General features: G+C 32.9%; 2 protein-coding genes across 3 annotated transcripts in view; one reads left to right on the forward strand and one right to left on the reverse strand.

Moving 5' to 3' along the window:
* GluClalpha (glycine receptor alpha 1) overlaps positions 1-18,162 on the reverse strand; it is a 143,434-nt gene that overhangs the window by 113,912 nt on the left and 11,360 nt on the right. The gene's annotated exons all lie outside the window — the stretch shown is intronic.
* On the forward strand, positions 8,317-10,990 carry LOC141460897 (GILT-like protein 1). Its single transcript, XM_074141325.1, has one exon. It carries the CDS (start codon positions 8,421-8,423, stop codon positions 9,114-9,116), a length of 696 nt encoding a protein of 231 aa, XP_073997426.1. The 5' UTR covers positions 8,317-8,420; the 3' UTR covers positions 9,117-10,990.

The raw sequence follows: 18,162 nt of genomic DNA on the forward strand, positions 1-18,162 counted from the left end.
AACTGAAAGAAAAACCTTCTTATTGAAATCCCATTTGTGGCCAAAATTTTCACTATCAGAAACGACTACTTTAACAAACTGGGAGTGCCAGTTTAAGGTTGAAAATGACTTTTCTTTTGGCGTTTAAAGGATCTCTGAATAAGTGTTTCCGACGGAAATTCAACATCGAACATTAGACACGATCGCAAAACTTCCTCTTACCAACAGTCAGAGAAAAATATATGTACCGCTCTCGTTTAAAAGTCCAAAATTGTTGTAAATGACAAATAATTGTAATAAACTTCTTTTCTATCCAATATTAAATTTTTTATAGCCCATAATTTGTAATTGAAATTGTTTAATCCATTTTATAGCATCAAAAATGTCTCCAAATTGGCCTCTTGAGGCTCTCAGAGAGGATGGATGCGGTCACGCCATCTATGCAACCACCAAACTAACTTAACATTATCCAAGTTAATGTTACGCTATAAAAGAGTAAATCAATAATGATAAACAACTAATTTTTCTTATTTTCCTGAAAGAGATTGATTATCAAAGGAAAATAAATAGACATTAGGTGGCAGTTGCACGCAATCTCTTAATATTTTCCCACAATTGGTTAGAAAATACTTAAAAAATCATTTATTGTTATTAATCTTTATTAATAAATAAAGGTTTTTCTTAAAAAGTTATGTCTCAATAAAATGAGACAATAAAGTAGGAATGAAATGATGAAATATAGATGAAAATATGAGCCGGCAATAATTTTGTAAAGACCGATAAAAATTAATGTCTTAGGATTTTCCCCAATGCCTTTTGCAGCCAGCTAAAATTTACTAGCAGCCCTAATTGAAAAATATTAAACTGCAGTTTACCCCCGGGCATAAATAATACTAAGTCCTGACAGACATTATACAGAGTTTAGTCTGATTTATTTTTCAGCTTAGGAATGGCTGGAAAGGAAAGCCAATGAAAACTGCTGAAATCGTGCTTAGTCTGGATATGAGTCGGCTGTTTCTTTTTTAAACTCAAAAAGTAAAATTTGGCATGACCGCCCACACATATAGTAAGAGAAAGTGGAAGAATAAAAATTTATGATGTCCTAAACTATAATTTAAAGATAATGTCCACAGAATAGTACCCAAATGAGACACAAAATATGGGAGAAAGTCAAGTACAGATTACTAAAATAGAAAATCAATATATTATTTTAAGGAATAATTTATTCTCGATACAATAAAAGTAAGTTGTGATTGTCTATAGACAGCAAAGAAAAGGTTATTTCTCTTACTTCAATCTCCATTTTGGATAAACCGTTGCTTTTAAATAATTCAGAAGGCCCTGTTTAGTTATTAAAGAAGTGGTAAAAAACCTTCTACCTTCCTCCTTCAACATTACGACTCTTTTCCAATCATTAAAGAATAGAATAAAAGATGAAAATGAATAAAGCATAGAATAAAGGCTAGAAGTGAAGCTGGGCAAGAAAGTGAAAATTATTTTTTAATGAAAAAAATATGAGAAATCGTAGAACAATAATTTTTAGGTATTCTTTCCCTTACACCATAAAGGAAATATTTAAACCCTACTTAAGAATTGCCAACTTACACGAAATAACAGTAAATTAACTTCACCGGAAACTTATTAAATTGATTGCGCAAGATTTTGTTTTTTCATTTTTTTTTTTATTCAGAACATTATAAAAATTATTTTAATTACAGGATTTCTAAAAAAGAAATCTATGGTGGAACACCTTCACCGTTCCCTTACAGCTATATTTAAAATCATTAACAAATCTACAAAAGTTTACTTGTTTTTGTTAACAATAACTGTAAAACTTAGGATGGAAGATTTGCGAGAAATCGGTCAAATAAAACAACTCGTCTTTTTGCCAACGTTTCGACAAATATATTTGTCACCTTCAGGGAGTGGCTATGCGGGTTGGTTGAGTATTGAAGAGGACAATATATTTGTCGAAACGTTGGCAAAAAGACGAGTTGTTTTATTTGACCGATTTCTCGCAAATCTTCCATCATAAGTTTAACAATTTGCGGTCACGAAAACTATATATTCATATTAATAACTGTAAATGTTGAGGTAATATTACAGTAAAGTTTAAGGTTGTTTTCACAGCTCTAAATAGGGCTTCGTCTGCACAGAACTTGTAATAGTAGCAATTTAAATTTAAATTTGTTCCACAAAATTTATGAGGAAACGCATAAAATCAGTGCTCCCAGACAAACAAAAAAGTGAGCTAGCACATACCAAATTTAAGAACATTTTTAGGAATAAAAAATCTATTTATGCAGAAAACTAGTAACTAGTAATAAAACTAGTACAAAACTTTAGCTTTATCTAAGATTCAGCTATATTTTTATTAGCTAAACTTGTTTTTTTTCTGATATTTGTTTGCACAAACAAAAATCAAGTCTAAAAATATTTTTTCCCAATTTCTGAAGATCGCAAAAGATGAAATTTAAATGAAGAGATCGATTAAGAACTTAGCACACTGAACTCTGAACGCAAAAGTGTAGGATTCGAGTATAGCAGCGCTTAGATTTAAGAGCCACTACAGCTACAGTTCGATTTGGGAAATGTTAGCTGGAATGAGAGCACATTGCCCGGAACCAGAAAAAATATTTACAAATTACTGGCAATGAGATGTAAGAACCACATTCAAAGGATTTATTTTTGAATCTAAAATACTTTAAAAATACTAATACTAACGAAACTTTTAAAAAAGAACATGGAAATGACACATTCAAAATACCAATCAATATCTTCTACTTTAAAAGGAAATAAAAGTAATTAAGAGTCAAAGAAACGAAAACTTGGCTGAATAAGTGAAAGAGCCAATGATAAGTTTGACAAGTGTCAAGTACAGCGAAAAGTAAAGTACGATTCTTTTAAGTTTAAGCTCGTTCAAATACAAGTTTTAAGCTTCAGAAATGTTTCAATTATAACGTAAGAATTGTAGTAAGAAAAATCCCTGCCCCAAGTTTGGCCTTGGAGTCTACAATATGTTTTGGTTTGCGGCTAGTGAGGAAGTGCCTTCCACAATCATAACCTATCTTCATCAAGCCAGAATTTTGGTTTTTTAAAGGAATTTAATTCTTAAAATTTTAAAAATGTTTTATTTTCAGTCTCTAAAATGAAAATTTATTTAAACTGAGATAAAATTACCCATTAAACTGCTGGAAAATCTGATACCAGATATTGACTGGTTTCCTTGACAAGGTAAGCTCTGTTTGGAACAGACTAACATTCTTCTAAAAACTATTATACAAAATCTCCTTAAAAAGAAGAAAAAAAATCAGCTGTCGCCAACAGCGCTGGATATCATGGAGAACAGAATAGAAAAAGGAGGAACAATCCAATTATCCAGGTGTGTGGGCGAGTGTGATTGGTTGGTTCATTTTCTTTCCTTGACCATAGAATAACCAATAGAATTTATTGTAAATTATTTCAGAAAAATAGTCCGTCTGATTTATCTTTCTTACCAACCGTGCTACCTTTAAAGCAAATTATATCATATTGTTGCTCTTTTTTTTAATTAGATGATAAAACTAGGAAAGTTGCGTTAGGATGTGTAGTCAGTATGACTGAGTACCACATACCCTTTCGAACATCCCAGATCAAGTACCTTAAGAAGGAAAAACTGAATGGATAACAGGGTGCACTTTACGCAAACCAAAAGGTACCGTAAGGTTTACAGATAGTTCCAAAATGGATAGCTATACCAGGGGTCGGCAACCTGCGGCTCTTTTATCCAAATTTTGTGGCTCTTCAGCCAGCCCAAAAAATATTGTATATTTTAATTTTATTGAAACGAATGAAAATTCCATTTATTAAAGGTATTTTTTCAAAAATAATTTTAAAGTGATTGATAGGTTCGAAATTGAATAGAATTATACATCAAAATAAAGTACTTGATTTATATTTGTAAGACTGCCTCCTTTTCATTCGTATAGTTATTATTTATTAGTTATTATTTATTTGTTTATTTACTTTGCAATATGTAAAAATAAATATATAAAACATTTAAATGTTATTGAATATCATAAAATAATAATTTGTGAATACAAATGATCTACAGAGTTGTTCACACTATCATCCTTGCGGCTCTTGGTAAGATTTATTAAAATTATTTAAGGAGAAATGGCTCTCTACTTGAAATAGATTGCCGACCCCTGAGCTATACGAAAGCATGAGATGAATCCAAAGTTACTCAGCGAAAAACATCTTGACTATACGATATTCCTGCGTGGAATTTTTAAAAATACACAACTTTGTACAACTACGAAAAAGTTTTGGAGCTAATTTTTACACGGTATTGAAGGGATTGGCAGTTTCAAACAATTTCTATTCCTTGTTTAGGTGGACTACACGTTCCTGATCCAATAATAGCATAAACTTGGAATGGGTGCAATGAAAATGCTGGTACCAGGAGAAATGAAATTGCCTTTTAAACGTCAAGAATAGGGCAACCACTTTATTCATTAAGCCAGAAGAACATGTCCCTGGAATAACAAAGGACACTTTGTCTTTTAACCTCTAGCTATTGACAGAGCTGGCAAACAATTCCTAGAATCAAAACAGTCTGATAAGGAGACTATTATTCCTGTAGTAAACCCATGATCTACACAGAATATGATTAATCAATCCAGAGTTCTGTCAATACTAATGTCTTCTATATCCTGTTTGATTCCAGTTTAAGTTGTTCATGAGATCTATTAGCATCTTTAGACCAGAGAAGATCGTATCGCAAAAGATAACGGGTAGGCAGAATTCTGGAGTCTACCTAAAACCAACCAGTTGGTAGAATAAGCCGCCATCTGGCTGCTGAGCCTGGGGAAAACAATCCGTGTTTCGATTTAATCTGATTGGATGACCCAGTTTTTGTTTTTGTTTGTAATCATGAATGTTTAATTCATAAAAAATAAAAGCAACTTGTTAACAAATTTGTTTAGAGCAGAGATGCAGTGCAATTGATTATTCGCTAGTATTTATTTATTTTTAATGTAAACAGTTCTAATTAAGATAAAAAGGTATTTATTTTGTGACTAATTGGAACATTGTGATCAAACATCTTTTCATTTCAATTTACACAAAAACAAGTAATTGGTAATGCATTTTCAGCCTTCATTATTCTTATTTAACCTTTATCTACTTCTTATTCTGATTTTGAAAACCACATTAGAAAACTTCGATTTTTCTTCAGTAATTAAAAAAAAAAACTACAAACAAATACTATCTAAGAATAAAATGGCTACGGCCATTCCACACAAAAGTTAACTAAATAAACTAACTTTTTCTTTCTCTTGCTTACATCAGAAGGGTAATTCAGAAAATTTGAAGAAAAAAACACGTTTATTTTGGCGATTTTAAGGTAAATTTTGTTTTTTGTTATTCCACAAATAGATAATTCATGAAATACCTATGGGAGAAAAATTAGTTCAAAAATTTTTGAATAGAGTTTTTTTAGAAATAATTTCCTGCAAAGAATTGACCAATTGCAATGGCGTATGAAATATAGGCGATCTGTTGGGATGGCCGGTTGTGTAAACTCTTTCAAATAGGCCACGCCCCTACCAATGAAAACTTAAAGCTTGCAAGTAACTAAAATGGTTGCACACTTTTTTGTTTGAGCAGCCATATGCTTTCCAGTACTAATAAAGAGAAAGGCGTATCACCAAAGAATTATTTGCTCTTGTTTTCATTTCTCGTTTAAAATAAAATAAAATAAACTGTAGTATAATTGAATCTAAAAAACGTTTCAAAAAAGTATTTCACCCACAATAATATGATTAATTGCCTACTAACAAACAACCAAATAACAAACATAAACTCTAGCCAGCCAGGAATTTCTAAACTATTCCAGTATTGTATGTAGACAAACAGGGAACAATACCAGAGTTTGAAATTACAAAAGGAAAAGCTACGAATATGAAGAGAAATATGGTAAAGTTTCAAAATATTTCCATCTTGTTTGGAATTGTCGGTAGATAATTTATCATGAAGGAAAACTGTACATTTAAGGAGGAAAAAGGGGAAAATAAGAATTAATCGTTGGTTGGCTACAGGGAAAACTTTAATACAAATATCTTTTTACTATAATTCGAAAGTTCTAAACTAAAATATAGTCACAGTGTTAGACATGTTTACTTTTTCTCACTTAAAAAAAACTATTTCGATCTATTAAAACTACGAAATGGAATTCACACCGAAAAAGTAAAAATAGAAGTCTAAATATAGAATTAATGGCCACACTGTTTATGACAGTTAATTAAAAATAAATTCAAAACTATTTATTGGCAAATATTTAGACGATGACGTAGTGTGGACAAAAATTTAGTAAGGCAAATTAAGACGAATATCTTTTTAAAAAAATGATTGTAGATATTTCATCTCTAAATCCACCTGTTCGTTATTATTCTTAATATATTCACAAATAATGCTCAACTTTTACGCCAGGTTTTGAAAATACATTGTTTATTGTTCAATTAAAAATAAAACATTCCTCTGTACGCTTTTGAAGTATTTTTAGAATATATTAAGAACAGGGATCAACAGTTAAAAGTTAGGAATATTCAAGTGTACAACTTGGTTAGATTCAATTAAAAGCAATTTATCCCTTTGCATTGAATTAGCCAAGAACAATCCAACCCCATCAAATGTTATTAATACTTAACAAACGTTTAAACTATAGTAAAAATTACAATAAGAAAGTTGAAATAATAATCTGCATCCAAAATGTAAATTAAATAAGTCTAAACTAATAATTTATTCCAAAAATAAGAAAATAGATAAAACCCTAATAATAAAACAACCGACAATATTTAAGAAGATGGATTGTAATTGTACATTTTAAGGGAGGAAAAAACTTTAACGTTACATGCAAACTTGCATGTTGTATAAAATGCATTATAAATTTAGATTTCTTATAAATAATTTAAGAATATAGAAAACAGTCCATATTCAACATAAATTATATAAGCTTTCGTTTTATGTAAAGAAAGAAATGCATAATTTGAAATATATAGTTTCCAAACAATAAAATAATCTCAGCAAATTACGATACATTATTATCGAAATTAGACGAGAACACTCAAACGACTTAAGGCTGGAAACATAGTGGAGCGGCGAGCAAAGCGGCGATGATAGCTGCTTCAGATCTAAAGAAAGCGACGAGCAGCGAGCAAAGAGTCGCATGCACATAGTGACGAGTTTAGTCGCGTTCTCCTTTCGACAAAACAAGATGGAGGAATTATTTTTATATGAAAATTCTTCGTTGAAACTTTGGTATTTGCAGCAGCTTAGTAGTAGGAGCTGCAGTGTACATGACATAAATAAGTCTAGACATGAATATGGTGAATTCCATCACTAGTACCAACAACTTCGGGAGCATCCTGGCAAGTTTCATGCGTATTTTCGAATGTCTTTATCAACATTCGATTACATACTAGCCCAGTGTAACCCTATTAATCAAAATCAAATTTTATTGTTTTTGAGTAATACAGCTCATAACATGAGTTAGGCACAATATAGAAAAATTAACTATGTAGGTTATTAACTAAATACAAATCTGTGTAACCCCATTAATCCTAGCAGTTACTTTAAGATAAGAAAATCAAAATAAATAAAAACAAAATAGAAATATATGCAGATAAAAAGAAATTAGTCAATTAAAAAAACACAATAATTTTATTAAATCACTACACCATGATTTGTCGTAAATTAATGTTGTTCATCTGAAAAACTGGAGTAGTACGACGCTACAGAAGTAGGATTGGAGAATTCGTCCTGATCAGAAATAGTAAGACGTGAAAATGTAATTTAATTTTGCCTAGTATTTAGATGAAAGTTAGCATTAAGGGAATGAGAACCAAATTAAATGTAGCAAAAATTACCTGAATTCTCCATTAACTACTAATTGTTAATTAATTTTAACTATTAATTATTAATTGTTAAAAACTATTGTATCTTCGCAAATACTATGGTCGCACAGAGGTTTCTTTAAACAAACTAAACCAATAAATGTAACAATATCCATAACCTATGAGCAATAACCTTTACAAATTGAGCGCGATGAGAGCGAAGAAATCAAACATGTCATAACCCTTTGCTCTACTCTCCATAGATAGCGTTGCTCTATCTTCGCTTTGCTCGCCACTATGCGCGGTCCCATATGTTTACTTGTGTTTGATTTCGCCGCTTTGCTCTTCGCTATCATCGCCGCTTAGCTCGCCGCGCCACTATGTTTCCAGCCTTATCGAAAATACCTAATACTGTTAAGTAATAATTTTTAAAAAAAACATATGGTGATTTAAAAAACATATTTAGTTAAATAAAACCCTTTATGAATAACCAGACACTTGAAAATATCATAGTCTTTTCAGTGTAGAATTCATTTTGGAATAATTTTATTTAATTTAAGAGGAAAAATGTTAGTGACAAAAATTTTCACAGCAATACTTATAACAATATCAATATGTTTGCTAATACTAACGCTGACCTATTTCATTGTACCTTTGGCCTTACATTCTAATGTAAAAAAACCACAGATGACCAACATAGGCTTGCCCTACTGTAATGAAGAAGAAACCATAGTTCGTGTTACAGTATTTTATGAATGTTTATGTCCAGATTCACGAGAATTTTTCCAAAAACAATTATTACCAACTATAATGAAAATGCCAGAAAATATAACAACAGAATTGATACCCTATGGAAAAGCTAGTACTGAAATTGTAGAAAACAACAGTAGCTACAGATTTCATTGTCAACATGGGCCATCAGAATGTGAAGGTAACAAACTGCATGGATGTATTGTGCATTTAGTTGAGGATAATTTGAAACTAGTAAGAATTATATCTTGCATGTTCAACGAATATGGGAGAGATGCTGAAATAATTGGTAAGGAATGTATTGAGATGTATAATATTGATTGGATCCGTATAAAATCTTGCGCTGATAATGGAGTAGGAGATCAACTGTTGAAGGAAAACGGTGAAATAACGGAGAGAATTTTAGTACAGACCACATTTATACCAACGATTTTATTGAATAGAAAGCTGTACAATCAGCAAGAGGTGCTTTATAATTTTGAAGAAATGATCTTAAACATTCTTGTCCAATAAATCAATAAAATAATCTACTAATTTTAATTATTTTACATTTTAAATTTTGAAAAATAATTAATTGATAAGAAATAAAAGTGATTTAGATAATTAATCCCGTAATCAGTGAAGAAATGTTCGGCAAGTATGGGCGTGGTTAGTAACTGGGTGGGTAGATGGCCTTGTCAACGACGCTGTGTCACTACGGGGTGCAAAGCTATGGACAGGTTAGTTTTACAACACCCAGCTGACGTAATAAAAACAGAAGTAAAATCGTAACTATTAATAGTGTTTCTAAATTTTGTTTCAAATTTTAGCCCACTTTGTTTCTTTTTTGTTTTTAGAGTTTACTCAACGGAAGTAATTGAGTTTTTGCGGCCGTGCAAATTTTTGTTTTTGAGTTTACAAAGGAAGTACTCGTTTTGATGTCGTCTGAGTGCAAGAAAGTTCTCTTTACAATTTCGATTGTTCATCTATTCCTATTTCTCTCTCTATCTCAGTAGTTTTCGTCATAACTCAACAACAGAAAATCGCAAAACATTCAAATTTGATAATTAGAGCTCTTCTAGAAAGAACTGTGGGCGAATCGATCATTGGTATCGATGAGCAAAGGGTAGGTTATAGAGTGAAAAAAGGTTCTGTCGATCAATGTGAACAACATGGCCGTGTGGAAAAACAGAAACTGAATATCAGTGTGTTTATTAAAAATTTTGTGGTTACCCTAACGTTTCTTAAATATAGCATTTTATAGCTTTTGGCCTTCTGGCATCCAATCATATGCCCTTTAGTAGATAGTTCATTTTGGAGAGCCAACAGAACTGAGAATAGATCTGGAAAAGCTGGTCTTGAGAACATCTGAGAAGCATGGGTGGAGAGATACTTTGCTTCCTGGATAGTTACCAATAACCTCCTTAAAGAAGGTTTCTTCAGAATATTTAAGGAGGACAATGTAGGGGAAGATGAACTGACTCCAGACAGTGGTTATTCCTAACTGCCAGCTCTCCTTTTGACTCCTCGTACTTCCCTAGATTCTCTAGGTGAGTTCTTTCACCATTGGGACTGCTGTAGGGTCTCTTGGCAATATTAGGGTGTACAATAGATCTGATTACAGGTACACCACTAAACAGTACACCGTCAAATTAAAAAAAAAAAAAAATGTTACCCACGGATAGAAAGGTGCATACAGAGAAATTGAACTGTAAAACGTTTTTGGTGTTACAGTGCCACAAAAGTTCTGTTTTCGATGAAGAACATAGAATCGAAAAAACTGAAAAAAAGAGGGTTAAGACGGAAGTGTGAAAATATTGGAAACTAATAACACCAGGTTAAACATGTGTTAAGTTTGCATTAAGAGAAGAACAAAAAGCACATGTTATTTTATTTTTTAAAAGCCACTGGAATATAAATTCTGATAATTTTCTAATCAGTACTGATTGTAGCCGATTTTATTTTCTTTATATCTTTATTTTTCAAAAAAATTAGAGAAACATGTTAATGGAAAAAGTTTTCGAAACACTAATTTGGCTACTCAGTGTAATGACCATTTTAGTTGCAATAATATAGTCTTTTTAATCTTCAAGAGTGATATTTATCTGAACCTCAACTTTCAATTTGATGAACTACAGATTACATTCAAAAGAAAGTATGGAATCTGATCAATTTCAACGTCCAGGCCGATCAGTTAAAATTCAGTATAGGTAAATACTAGAACCTGTTGAAAATATTTAACGCTAAACGATTTAAAGCGAGTAATAACTATAATCGTGGAAATTCTGAAAACTGTAATAGAGTTGCGGAAGTCTAATGCATCTTATCAATTAATGGACAGATAATAATACGAAGGGGGCACCAATGTTGCATGTGTTGACGCTTTTTAAATTAAAAAATGGTAATAATAATAAAAGTGATAAAAATGTACTTATTACTGAAATGGCACTTTACACTGGAAGCCGCAAATTATGCCTCCACGGAACACTCATGAAATAAATTTGATAAAAAAAAGCAGCTTATTTTTATTTACAGTGTTCATTTTAAGACGGCTCAAATGCATTTCATGCTTAGACGGGTAATCTGAGCAAAAAATGGTAGAGGAAAAATTTGTTGTCTGTCACCTCTAGTTTCAGAATATGTGACTTGATTTTAGATTCCTGCCCGCATAAGCGGGTTGACCAAAAGTGAGGGTTCGCGGTTGACCCCCATTTTCATATACGAGGGTCGTTTGAAAAGTCCGTGCAAAAATAAAAACTACTTAATTTTTTGGGGTAAACTTTTTTTATTTTTCAACATAGTCTCCTTTTAGGCTTATACACTTCGTCCAACGCTGCTCTAGTTTGTTGATCCCTTCCGAATAATAGGATTTGTCCAAGTCTGAAAAATAGCCATTCGTTTCTGCAATCACCTCCTCGTTTGAATAAAATCTTTTTCCCGCCAGCCATTCCTTCATATTGGGGAACAAATAGTAGTCCGAGGGAGCCAAGTCTGGAGAATAGGGGGGATGTGAAACGAGTTGGAACCTTATTTCCATTAATTTTACGACCACAACTGCTGAGGTGTGCGCTGGTGCATTGTCGTGATGGTAAAGGACTTTTTTGTGGGCCAATCGTGGGCGTATTTCTTGCAGCTCGGTTTTCAAACGGTCCAATAACGATGAATAATATGCACCTGTAATAGTTTTACCCTTTTCCAGATAGTCGATGAGGATTATTCCTTGCGAATCCCAAAAGACAGTCGCCATAATCTTTCCGGCCGAAGGAACGGTCTTCTCCTTTTTTTGGCGCAGATTCCCCCTTGGTAACCCATTGTTGAGATTGTTCTTTGGTCTCAGGAGTGTAGTGATGTATCCATGTTTCATCCACAGTGACGAAACGACGCTTAAAGTCCTGCGGATTCTTCTGGAACAGCTGCAAACCGTCCTTGCAACACTTCACACGATTTCGTTTTTGGTCAAGCGTGAGCAATCGCGGCACCCATCTTGCGGATAGCTTTGTCATGTCCAAATGTTGATGCAAAATATTATGCACCCTTTCATTCGAGATGCCCACAGCAATAGCAATCTCACGCACCTTCACTCTTCTGTCATCCATCACCATATCATGGATTTTATCAATGATTTCTGGAGTAGTAACCTCAACAGGGCGTCCAGAACGTTCAGTGTCACTTGTGCCCATATGGCTACTCCGAAAATTTTGAAACCACTTATAAACTGTTCTAATCGAAGGTGCAGAGTCACCATAATGTTTATCAAGCTTCTCTTTAGTCTCCTGAGGCGTTTTGCCTTTCATAAAGTAGTGTTTAATCAACACACAAAATTCTTTTTCATCCATTTTTTGAAAATCACTCGACTTCCTCGATTCAAACGAATGCCAAACACAAAGAAATAGACCGATCTTGCTGAAACTTGGTGTGTGTTCTTCCAAGAGATGCTACTAACTAAACATAACCTCGATACGCGCCTGTAGTGCTATCTCTCTGACTTTGCACGGACTTTTCAAACGACCCTCGTACACAGTTTTAAAGAGTATAAAAAGTTATGAAAGAAACCGGAAACCGCAATTCGATATCTTCAAAATTAAAGGTAGCTAGGCCATTTCAAAATCTGGTATTTATTAATCATATTTCAATTTTTTAACTTGTTATCAAAGAGAAAGAAGAGCACGCGATAGGTCATTTTTATGAATTTTTCATCCCCTTTCTACTAATAATATTACCAAGGCAGAAACGCTAGTATTTTTCTTAATATCGGGGAAATAAGTAGTTTTCCGAGTGATTTTTCTTAGAAAAATCAAATGTTAAGAGCTTTAGATGTTCTCAAGCAAACACAAAATGGCTAAAAATTAATTTTACATCTGTTACAAACAAGAAGGTTCAATAATTATTTGGTAATTTTGGGAGAGTTGCGTTTAATTACCCAAAAATATTGGAAACCTACTGCCACATATTTAAGTGATCAATATCTTTCATGTCAAACTTATTCCTTAATTTATCAAATAATACTCTTTACTCAATTTGTGAAGCATGTACTGTGCCTTCAAAGTAGTGATGGGCTATTTGAGCGGACTCGTTCCATTGGAACGAGTCCGATGGTGGAACGAGTTGATTCAAATCCCTATTTTTAAAAAAAGTGATTCCGCCCCGCCCCAAAAAATTTAGGCAAATAAAAATGAAAATGAGGCAGCAGAAGGTTTGGAACGATTAAACATAAGAACAAATGTCACGCAATTTATTATATTATTATATCATTAAATGTTAGCTTTCCCAGTTAATAACAAAACTATATTTCTTTAACACACATTGAGTACTATCCCTAATTTCCAATTGCTCTGATAAATATAAAATTAACAACGTAATACAAAAATTAACACAAAAATAGGCTAGTCAAATATAAATTAAAGCAATGCAGTTTTGTCATTATCTAGCTTGACCACTAGAAGACTGGAGTTAACTTACTTCAAGAGTATTCAAGGTAGAGAAACGGAAATGGGTAGGAAATTATTCCATAAAAATTCTAACCCTTCAAAATTATAATTACTCATAATATTTATTTACTAAGAATTGAATATCAAGCTTTTAAAATATTATCTTATTGTTTTACAAAAAGAAAAAGCTGTGTGCTTAATCTTAAACTTAGCGCTGGACACTTACTCTCATCTTCATTGGCGTAAGTTTGAACGTGTACATGTCAGCTAGACGGTCAAAGTAAAACTGGGCCAAAATTTAGTATTACCTAACTGGTTTACTTAGTGTAGTATCCCTCCCACTCTATCACCTATTTCACAAACATTCATCGATTAAAAATATTTTTTAGTTAAATATTCGTTTCATTGGAATACAAAAAACATTGTAACGCTTTCTTAAGATGATTTGAATTTTTAAAATTTGTTTTTGTCCATTACTCTTATAAAATACGAAGAATTTCAAATAAAATATAATATACAAACACAGAATGATCTAGTGTGCAGGTGGAGTCAGTCGTAGTTACCATGACAACGGAACCGTTAAACGACTCCGGCCCAGCTCTAGCATTTTCATTGGTTAAATCCACTGGAGTTGGTGGAGTCGAATCCGGAGTGATTTAAATCCTTTTGAAACCGGACTCGTTCCATTTTTTCGTTCACTGAATCTAGCCAATAGAAATTGCTGGAGCTGGAACCGGAGTTGTTTAACGGTTCCATTGCTATGGTAACGAGGACTGACTCCACCTGCACACTAGATCATTGTGTTTGTATATTATATTTTATTTGAAATTTTTCGTATTTTATAAGAGTAATGGACAAAAACAAATTTTAAAAATTAAAATCATCTTAAGAAAGCGTTATAATGTTTTTTGTATTCAAATAAAACGAATATTTAACTAAAAATTATTTCCAATCGATGAATGTTTGTGAAATTGGTGATAGAGTGGGAGGGATACTGCAGTAAGTAAACCAATTAGGTAATACTAAATTTTGGCTCAGTGTTACTTTGACTGTCTCGCGGTCATGTACACGGTTAAACTTACCCAATGAAGATAAGAATAAGAGTGTCCAGCGCTATGTTAAAGATTAAGCACACAGCTTTTTCTTTTCGTAAGATAATGAGATAATATTTTTAAAGCTTGATATACAAGTCCTAGTAAATAAATATTTCTTTATTTATGAGTAATTATCATTTTGCTTGAAGGGTTAGATTTTTTTTTATGGGAATAATTTCCTACCCATTTCCGTTTCTCTATCTTGGATCCTCTTGAAGCACATTAACTCCAGTCTTCCAGTGGTCAAGCTAGATAATGACTAAACAGCATTGCTTTAATTTTTATAATTGACTAGTCTATTTTTATGTTAATTTTTGTGTTACGTTGTTAATTTTATATTTATCAGTGCAATTGGAAATTAGGGATAGTACTCAATGTGTGTTAAAGAAATATAGTTTTGTTATTAACTGGGAAAGCTAACATTTAATGATATTTTTTAATAAATTGCGTGACAATGTTACTAATGCATAGGGTAAGTACAGAGACCGGAATCGGTGAACGAGTTGTTGGAATCGATTCCAACCCTGGAACTGATTCAAATCCAACGAGTCCAAAGACGGACTCGTTCTGCCCATCACTACTTCAAAGGTGCCTTTTCAGATACAGAGAGCAATTGATAACCTCCAGGCTAACCTGGCTTGCATACATCACTGAAAACGATAATTTAGAGAGATGCAAAAAATTAATTCCGGAAGTATGTTTAAAATGAGCAAATATTGTAGTTCGTTTTTAGTTACGATGATTTTCCAAACAGAAAACATACAACGCATCAAAATGCGGCATATTTCCTGTGAAATGTTAGTTTATTGGCAATTTGGCGCGTACTACAACTCAGTACTACCAACTACTTGGAATTAAAGAATTTAAAATAAATAAATGAAAAGAAAATTACAAAATGCAAAATCTTTATAGATTAACGGCTTTAGCGTACAGTCATAACTCAAATTGTGGGAAAATTTTGTCTTTGCAACATATTTCTTCTTCTCTTTCACTCCCACAGACAAAACCCTATCACTCTCCTTCTCTCTCTATATACTCACACACACACACACACACAGACAGAAAACCTGACGTAACAGATGCTACTAATGTCAAATACGTGTCCAATTTATATGGGACTGTACTTCTCTACTTTTATGTATGCATGGTGAAGGGGGTGAGGAAGAAGTGTTACGCTTGTGCTGAACTTTGTGCTTTGTATTTAGCGTATTGCGCAGCAATACTCCCAGACTATAGCAATTACGTTCTTGGTTCCTCCAAGCAGTAACACATACAATATGGCTAGCATGTAGTAGCAATAGTTCCTGTAGTACGTTTTCTGCAATGATTTTTTCTCATTATAGCAGAATTTTTTTTTTTTTATAGCAGTTTTCAAAAACCATCCTCATCTATACTGCTTATCTAAGCGCTCACCCTTAAAGTCATGTGTTCAGAATATAACAGGATAAGCAGCCAATCTACTATAATCCTGCGTTCTAGCCATCCATCTGCTATTATGGTATGGTAAAGCCTAACGTGTTGTCCTTTATATCTAAGATCTATGCAATATGTAGAGTTAGAAAGCCTTTTTTTTCTACTTTCACTTCCGCTTTTTTTTGGGACACGGAAGTAATGCAATCGTGTCAAATTTTCTGGTAATTTAAACAAAATTGTTTTTTGGGTCATCTGCTTTCGAGAGAATTTAGCAAAATTAAAAAATTTCATTGTCATTGTCATTTTCTATTTTTAGAGCAAAAATTTTTGTAATAAATAATTTAAATATAAAATTCCCAACTGTAATAATTTTAAAAATTCGACCACAATAACCAAACCGTCTTTAGTGGTCACAGTTTGAAAGGCCATCTAAATACAAACGTCACAAAGTTCTATTAAACTGTCAACTGCCAGTTGCCAAGAGACCGCAATCGAGTTTATCTCTAACCATTCCTCTCCAATGAATCTTAAGAGATTAGAGGGCGTCGATTTTTTTTTTTTTTTGCAAAGAATTGTTCTGTTTTGTAAACATTTCTAAAGGAAATGAATAAGATACACTATGACAACTATTTGTCACAGTTTTACTTCCTCTTTTTTTCGAAATTTTCAGCAAACTTTAAATTTTTTAGCAAAAATTTTGTATGTGACGTGGGTCAGAGATAAAAATAATAATAATGAATTTAGTGAAGGGTAAGTGGCAGCCACCAGACAGAACTGAGACTGAGAAACAAAAGAAAGTGAGGAATGTGGTAAAGGAAGGCTTCGTGGCCAGCGGAAGGAAGAGAGGAGTTATGGAAAAAGATAAGACCCACTCAAGTTGGCTAAATAACATAGTTCTGGGCTAGTTCAAAAAGGACGATGAAGCCATATTGAATTTTAAAAATCACTAATAGCGAAGAACTATTATTAAACTTAAATGAATCATATAAATTGTCACCAATAATAGATATTACTAGGGAACGGATTCGTATGTATTTACATATTTTTTTCTAGGCATTTTACAGACTTTTTCAACTAGAAGTATTCATACTGACACTTTTTAAGCCGTTTGAGTATACTTTTATTTCACATATTTCCACATATTTGGATGTTATCGCATATTTATACATATTTGATTAAAATAAATAAATATTTCTACATATTTAATCAAAATATGTACATATTTTTTCATATTTTTCATTTTGGGCATATTTTCATAATTGGGAGGTGGTTGACAGGAACTGTGAACCACAGACTGTAGGGCTGTGAATCACAGTGGGTACAATGGTTATTGTAATTTACACAGAATGCTGCTAATTTGTTTCTCTCTGATGCTGCCCCCAACATGGTCAAGGCTGGGCAATCTATTCAGGTATTTTATCCTAAGATAATTCATGTGACGTGTATTGCTCATGCCTTTCTCCTCGGTTAAAAAAGTGTTCTTAAAAGCACCAAGTCGCATTAAAATGCTAAAAAATCTCTATCCAGACTTGTGCCTTCCACCAGAACCAATATTGACAAGATGGGGTACTTGGCTGGAAGCAGCTCAGTATTACTATGAAAACTACAATAAAATCAAGAATGTCCTTTCACATCTCGAAGACGAAGCAGTAGCGATAAATACAGCCAAGTCTTTATTCGAGAAACCTAATTTAAGGACCTTGCATTCATTTCTGACAATTGCGTATTTCTTGCACAAGCCATTTCCCAACTTGAGTCCCAAAATGTTCGACTGACAGAAAACGTGTCCAACGTTAAAAAAGTCATCGAAAAGGTGGAAGGAATACCTGGGAGTAAGGGAGATCTGATCAGATCAAAACTGGTAGAAGTACTGAGCAAGAACAAAGGGTGGGAGACCATCTGCCAGATTTCTGATATTATCAGTGGAACAGAAGTCACCTCAGAACATCGTGTACCCTTTACAACCAACGAGATAACTTCTTTCAGCAAGGCACCTATAACATCTGTAGATGTTGAACGATCTTTTAGTCGTTACAAGTCCATCTTACGCCCAGATCGTCGTCACTTTACGTTCCAACATTTGAAATTTCATGTGGTTGCAAACAATTGAAGTTTTCAAAATTGAAAATTTAACACATCATTTTA

The sequence above is a fragment of the Rhodnius prolixus genome, unplaced genomic scaffold (assembly GCF_049639745.1).
Source record: "Rhodnius prolixus isolate KJV_2025 unplaced genomic scaffold, Rpr scaffold_6, whole genome shotgun sequence".
In the NCBI taxonomy this organism is placed as follows: domain Eukaryota; kingdom Metazoa; phylum Arthropoda; class Insecta; order Hemiptera; family Reduviidae; genus Rhodnius; species Rhodnius prolixus.

What these genes read in the sequence shown, in the direction of transcription:
- LOC141460897 (XM_074141325.1), top strand. Translation starts at nt 8,421, where the DNA reads ATGTTAGTGACAAAAATTTTCACAGCAATACTTATAACAATATCAATA.